Consider the following 7,600-nt stretch of genomic DNA (forward strand, 5'->3'; position numbering starts at 1 on the left):
GTTTTTCTTGATACTGCCCAAAGTTTTTCCAGATGAAGCCTATCTTGATAAAAGGGCTGCTAACCCTTAAAGGTGACTGCCACAGTGGAGTACCTCTTTTTCTAGATTAACTGCATTTAGTTTCTCAACATGGAAAACACCAGTACTCCAGAATGGCTACTGCTGCGTCATTTATTCCAGTATAGCTCCTCTGCATAGACAAGTTTTTAAGTTAAAGATCTTCAGGACTGAGTGGTAGGGTATGACTGCATTCAGACTAGTCTGAATCTGTAGAGCACTAGCTCATCCACATTAAATGCATGTCCACAAGAGAAGTTAGCTACTTTTCTGCAGTGTAGCTTTTGTTCTGCTTTATATGTGGTACCTCATGTTGTAAGGAGCACAGTCAGTGTGTGTCTGGGCTGCTACAAAGCTGGGTGAGGAGCTGACACAACTCTTCATCGTTCTCTCTTCAGCCCAGCATTAGTAGTTACCTGCCCTTCAGATCAGACCAAATAATTTTTTCCTAATCTGGCTCAATGCTTTTAATGACTACTACTTTTACAGCATAGATCACTTCCACTGAACTATGTTAGAAAGTAATTATGTGTGGAGTTACTGTTGGACTTGAGGAGGAGGAGGTGGCCTCTGGAGGACTTGTGATGACTTCTGGCTGTAGTCAAACACAAAAAAATAAAAGGAAATTGAATAAGTGCAGCTTAGTTTTTACAGTGCAAGTTATTGCCAGGTTTGTAGTGGAAATCTTAATTAATCCCTCTGAGGAAAGCAGTGAACAGGGCTTATTGAGGCAAGACTGAAGGACATGGATCGTACACACTGAGGGAATTAAGTGGTGGGCGGAGGTATAGCCATTAGGCTTCTGCTGGGTGCTTCTGTATAAGAGAGTGTTCTTCCTCCAGCCAAAAAAAGGACAGGGCAACTAAAATGGGTGGGAGCTGAGCAGGTTTTCAGGTTTATGTCTGTCATAGCATGAAACTTGCACTTGATTTGAGGGTGGTTTTAGAGATAGAAAAAAATACATATTTCAGGGTGGTAATTATTAGTCAGTAATTGCACTAAGAACAGCTAAATGGAGAGCCAAACTCAGTCTTTCAGGCAGGGACAGTAAGTTTGTCTTACTAGTTTGGAGGGTTTGGCTCTCCTTCCATAGGTTATCCAGGTAGACATCCCAGAAAAGTAACTAGTTCCTCTGATCAAAAGGGAAAAACAAAGCCAATTCCTGCCAGACTTCATGTAATAAAATGAAGATACAATTACAGCGCCTCAGTGTGTTGTTACTGATAATAGTCAAGACTTGTGATTGTGGGCTCACTTTGCTGAGGTGGCATCTGCCCTCAGCCGCCCCATGCTCCCTGCCCCAAAGGTCCACTCCCACTGTCTCTCCAGGCTGCAGAGTTGCTTCTCTCCCTCAGTGTGTGAGGTGTAAATTGAAACAGGCGGCTGTTGACAGTGACTGGCTGTTGTCCTGCTTTTGTTCTGTGCATTTGTACCCACTGAAACCCAGAGCATGCTTCTGCACCACGCTCATGTTGCTCACCTAGCCACCCCTCCTACTTTTCTCATCTTCTCCTGGTATGGTTAGTACTCTGTAGACAACCAAACTCTTGTGTTTTCTTTGCTTGCAGGACTATGACCTCTGCATTAACTGCTACAACACTAAGAGTCATGACCACAAGATGGTTAAGTGGGGCCTGGGTCTGGATGATGAGAGCAACAGCCAAGGAGAGCAGCAGTCAAAGAGCCCCCAGGAGTCACGACGACTGAGCATCCAGCGCTGCATTCAGTCCCTTGTCCATGCCTGCCAGTGCCGCAATGCAAACTGCTCATTGCCATCCTGCCAGAAGATGAAACGGGTTGTCCAGCACACCAAGGGCTGCAAGCGCAAGACCAATGGTGGCTGTCCAGTATGCAAACAGCTCATAGCTCTTTGCTGCTACCATGCCAAACACTGCCAAGAGAACAAATGCCCTGTGCCATTCTGTCTCAATATCAAACACAAGCTTCGGCAGCAGCAGATCCAGCATCGCCTGCAGCAGGCTCAGCTCATGCGCAGAAGGATGGCTACCATGAACACCCGAAACGTGCCTCAGCAAAGTTTGCCTTCTCCTACCTCAGCAACACCTGGTACCCCTACACAGCAGCCAAGTACACCGCAAACACCGCAGCCTCCTCCCCAGCCCCAGCCTTCCCCTGTAAGTATGTCACCGGCTGGCTTTCCCAGTGTATCGAGAACTCAGCCCCCTACTACTGTTTCAACAGGAAAACCTGCAAACCCAGTATCTGCACCTCCACCTCCGGCTCAGCCTCCACCAGCCGCAGTAGAAGCAGCTCGACAGATTGAGAGAGAAGCTGCCCAGCAGCAGCAGCAGCTCTACAGGGTCAACAACATTAACAATGGTTTGCCTCCTGGTCGCCCAGGGCTAGTAAATCCGACAGTGGGTTCAGTGAACCAGATGCAGCAAGTCAGCATGAATGTACCCCGGCCCAACCCTGTAAGTGGTCCAGTGATGCCCAACATGCAGCCTGGGCAGTGGCAGTCGCCTCCAATGCCACAGCAGCAACCAATGCAGCCAGGAATGGCAAGGCCCGTTATGCCAATGGCAACACCACAGGCAGTGGCTGGGCCGCGGATGCCGGGTGTGCAGCAGCCGCCTCGGAGCATCCCCCCAAATGCACTTCAGGACTTACTGAGGACCTTGAAATCACCAAGTTCTCCACAGCAGCAACAGCAGGTTCTTAATATCCTTAAGTCCAACCCTCAGCTTATGGCAGCTTTTATAAAGCAAAGAACAGCCAAGTACGTGGCAAACCAGCCTGGGATGCAGCCACAAGCAGGCATACAGCCCCAGCCTGGGATGCAGCAGCCGCAGACCGGCATGCAGCAGCCAGGCATGCACGCGCAAGCAGGATTGCAGAACATGAACGCGATGCAAGCAGGAGTGCAGAGACCGAGTGTTCCTCCCCAGCAGCAAGGGATAGGAGCCATGAATCCCCAGGGGCAAGCAATCAACATTATGAACCCTGGCCACAACCCGAGCATGGCAAACATGAGTCCGCAGTACAGAGAGATCCTGAGGCGGCAGTTACTGCAGCAGCAGCAAAAGCAGCAGCAACAACAAGGGGGGGACGGGACGGAGTGCAGCCCAAAACCCGGTCCCGCCAGCCTCAAGGACCAGGAGTTTCCCCTCAAGCCATGCAGCAGCAGCGGATGCAGCAGCATATATCGATACAGGGGGGTTCCATGGGACAGATGGCTCAGATGGGGCAGCTGAACCAGATGGGCCAGCCCGGCATGGGGGCCGACGGCACACCCAACATCCAGCAAGCACTGCAGCAGCGGATCCTGCAACAGCAGCAGATGAAGCAGCAGATAGGGTCCCCCGGGCAGCCTAACCCCATGAGCCCGCAGCAGCACATGCTCTCAGGACAACCGCAGGCGTCTCATCTCCCTGGCCAGCAGATCGCCACCTCCCTCAGCAACCAGGTGCGGTCCCCAGCACCCGTTCAGTCTCCCCGTCCCCAGTCCCAGCCACCACATTCCAGCCCATCACCCAGGATACAGCCCCAACCGTCACCTCACCACGTCTCTCCCCAGACTGGTTCCCCCCACCCAGGACTCGCAGTTACTATGGCTAGCTCCATGGATCAGGGACACTTGGGCAACCCAGAACAGAGTGCAATGCTTCCACAACTAAACACCCCGAACAGGAGTGCGTTGTCTAACGAATTGTCTCTGGTCGGTGACACCACTGGGGACACACTAGAAAAATTTGTGGAGGGTTTGTAGCATTATGGGAGCATCACTTTTTTGTTTCGTTTTTTGTTTTTCCTTTCGTGTTCTTGGACATTTTGTACTGAAAATTCAGACATCTGGGTTGTTTTGAATCCTGGATGGAACTGCTGCTTCCTACACATGGAAGAATGAATTGCTGTTTAAAAAAAAAAAAAAAAAAGAAAAAAACAATACAAAGAATATATTTTTTTGTTAAAGCCAGGCGGTTAAAATATCTGGTCTCTTTTGTGGGTTTTTTTGGTTTTTATTTTTTTGTTGCTGTTGACTCATACCTTTTTTTTAATGGGGAAAACAAGTTCATTATATTCATATTTTTTATTTGTATTTTCAAGACTTTAAACATTTGCGTTTAAAAGAAGAAAAAAAATAATATTCAGAAACTGTTTCCTGAAATAATGCAACATTATAATGTATCCCGGTAACTTTGACACGTTGTGGGAAGATTTTTGTTTTTCTATAGCGAACTCTGCAGGCATTTGAAGTATTACCCCTGGGAAGATAGGAATGGACTCTTGCACACAAAACCACACATTGGCCAATGCCAAAATCCTTGTCTTGCAGATGTAGAAATTGTTGCTTTGTTTCTCTGATAAAACTGGTTTTAGATGAAAATAGGGATGATCACTCTTAGACCGTGCTGATTTGAATAGAGAAGAAGCATTCTTTTCTTTCTTTCTTCTGTGTGAAACTTGAAATGAGGAAAAGCAATTCTAGTGTAAATCATGCAAGCGCTATAATTACTATAAACAAGAAAATCCAAGAAGATTCAATCACTGTATAGAATGGTAAAAAAAAAAAGAAAAAAAAAAAAACCACGACAAAAAAACTCATTTCTTACTTATAATATCATATTGTTAAATAAACTGTGTGCAACAGACAAAAAGGGTGGTCCTTCTTGAGTTCATGTACATGGTATTAACACTTAGTGTTTGGGTTTTTTGTTATGAAAATGCTGTTTTCAACATTGTATTTGGACTATGCATGTCTTTTTTCCATTGTATATAAAGTATTGCTTAAAATTGATATAAATTACTGAAGTTTTTAACATGTATTCTGTTCTTTAAAATCCATGTAAGAATGTTTAAGGTTTTTATTTATTTATATATTTTTTGGATCATGTTCTTTGTAAGACATAGCTATGAATATTCACTCATTACACAGAGCAGCCAGAGGCAGCGGTAGGAGTGGCGCGATCCATGGAGTATTGTAGGTAGCATGTCTGTTTTACAACACCCTTTAGTGATTGTTTCCTTTTTGGGGAGGGAGAGGAGCGGGGAATGGTTCCCATCCATTGACTATTTGCAGGTGTTCATCCATAAGGGTTAACTGGAATAAATTATTAATAGCCGTTGCTTTTTAAAAACTGCATTAATTTAGAGAAGGATCACCAATGAAAGGAAAATAGAGAGTATTGAGTTAATTCTAGGCTAATTTATTTAGTCTACAGTAAAATATGAACCTATTGACTTTAACACTATTTTTCTGCTGTTAACTCTGAGTCTAGATTTGAGGGTTTTCTGTGGAATAAAAAATAACAAATCATGTACATGTTCCCTTTAATATCCTGTCACCATGCCCTCATGTCCCTGGGATACTTGCCCCTCCTCCCCGGCAGCGAATTGCTTTCTGGGAGTTAAAAGCTCCCGGGAAATTTTCCCAGTTGTAGGTGTGAGCTAAAAACCATGGCTGGTCTCAACCACCACCCCTCAGCCCGTGAGGTTACATGCGCCTGGCACAGGATCTGCAGCAGACCCAGCAAGGTATCCTGCTGCAGTGGGAGCACTGGGCACTCCTGGCTTCCTCCAGCCTTAATGTTTTTGTTGGCAGTGTTGGAGCAGGATGGGGGGAGAAGAGCAGAACGATTTCTCTCAACTCTCATCCCCATCCTGTGCAAAGAGCAGCGTGCTGTGGCGTTGCTTCATTCTTTCTAAATGTAGAGGGTCTCCGCTTAAACTTTACTGGCAAACTTTTCACTGTTGTATCTTTTTCACCACCATTGGATTCATCTGCCCACGCCATTGTCTACAGCAATTCAAGATGTCAAAATTTGGGGCTGGGGTGAGGTCAGTGAACATTAACCCAAAGCTTGTCCGAAAGAAAGTGCTGTAAAAAGAACAAAAAAAAAAAGATGGAAAGCCCTGATGCTGTGTCTCATGCTGTGTACTTAAAAAAGAGGAAAAATACTATATTTGTGATCAAAAAGAGGAAACTTGAAATGTGCTGGTGTTTCTAATAAAAGCTGGTAAAACTGCTTGGATTGGAGGATGGTTCCACTTGGCTGGTGCCCACTAGGATCAGCGATGCCTGAAGGCCAAGGTTAAGATAATGGCACTCGGTCTCACTAATACCTTTAAGTAGTATCCATTCTAAAAGCATCTGCACCGCGTCGGATTTGGATAAACCAAGCCCTGGCTGGAGCACAAAGAGGCGGTGTGGCTGTCAAGGGTTCCTGTTACTGATGGAAAGCAAATGCCAGAATACTTTCAAGTACCACCTGAAGTATGTTGAGAGCACAGAGCAAGGGATGGATGTAGGTCTGATAATCCCAGCTTCCTGGAGCACTTGTTTTGGGTAAGAGCAGGTTTTTTACCAGGGAGAGAAGTGAAATGCAAAGTCAAATGGCAGGAGGGGCTGGGTTTTTTGTGCAGCCACAACAGAGTCTGGGGCTTCACTCCAGCCTCCTTTGAGCATTGATAGATTAAGCATATCCAAAGACTGGTTGGACATCTGATGTGTTTTGATGGGGGAGGTACTGGCAATAAGGAGCAGAATCCTGGAAGCATACCACCACAGTGGAGAGTGGTGCAGGATCTTTGTCACTGGAGGGGGTGGCCAAGACCTTCCCTCTTATTGAATTCTGCAGGGGAACAAGGCTAAACCTGAATGCTGAGCTGCAACAGTGTGGTCCTCTGCTCTTTTCTTTGGATGTCCACCAGCACTGCCACCACAGCAGGCTGGGAGTGTGTTTCATCTCGCCACAGACACGCCGCTAAGGCTCACGATGTTGGTTACTTGTTGCTGTCCCATCAGGCCAGAGATCTGCCTGCAGCACTGGTGTAACTGCTCCCTGCTCTGGTCTTCCGCCTGGATGCGTTAGAGCGAAGGGGTGAGCTCTGGCTGCCGTTGTAGGCTGAGGAAGAGGAGCCCTCCTGTCGGGGTACAGCAGGTGCCGAACACCACATACGTCACTGTGTCAGGAGCCAGAAGCAGTGTCTCTGCAGCCATAGTGCGTAATGTTTCTTCAAGTCCATGGCCGCCTATGGCAGTAAGTGAAGTTAATGGTGTACAAGCTGACCTGGGTGTGCACCAGGTGCTTCATCCAAAGCAAATTACTGCCCAGGGTTTTCTCAGGGCAGTGAAGATCAGGCAGCCACCATGGAGTTGGGAGCTGGGGGAGCACTGCAGAGCAGAGAGGCTGCTGTGTGGGAGCAGTCTGTCCTTCCTGCATCACCATTAAAATGGGGAGCAGGGTGCCCCCCCCCCCAGCAGGCTGCCAGGGTAGTGACTGATGCCAGTCAGTGCCAACCACCAGATAGATGATGGAAGCAAGTCTGGGCTAGAGGGGAGGATCTGTACTAGACCCCACACAATCCCCAAGCCTTCCCTCCAGCACCACACTTCGCAGCTGAATGGTCAGACCCATGGTAAGGCAGGAGGAGGATTCAGGTGTTTCACAGCAGGTGCAAGAGCTGTAGAGCGTGGTGGCAGAGCAATGCTCCGGAGTGCTGTGGGGTCAGATGGAGGTAGCAATTACAGCAACAGTAGCAGGGAAGTGTTTGAAATGGGCTCAGAAGTCGGTTTGGTTTT

The 7,600-nt window shown here is 47.3% G+C and overlaps 1 protein-coding gene across 1 annotated transcript in view; it reads left to right on the forward strand.

Moving 5' to 3' along the window:
- The window catches only part of CREBBP (CREB binding protein), an 80,473-nt gene extending 76,196 nt beyond the window's left edge, over nt 1–4,277 (forward strand). Inside the window, 2 exon segments of the mRNA XM_010009376.1 lie at nt 1,626–3,129; nt 3,132–4,277. Coding sequence (XP_010007678.1) covers nt 1,626–3,129; nt 3,132–3,787 — 2,160 coding nt within the window. The 3' untranslated portion in view covers nt 3,788–4,277.
- Nucleotides 4,278–7,600: the final 3,323 nt, after the last annotated feature.

This window comes from Nestor notabilis, unplaced genomic scaffold, assembly GCF_000696875.1.
Source record: "Nestor notabilis isolate BGI_N333 unplaced genomic scaffold, ASM69687v1 scaffold4362, whole genome shotgun sequence".
NCBI classification, from domain to species: domain Eukaryota; kingdom Metazoa; phylum Chordata; class Aves; order Psittaciformes; family Psittacidae; genus Nestor; species Nestor notabilis.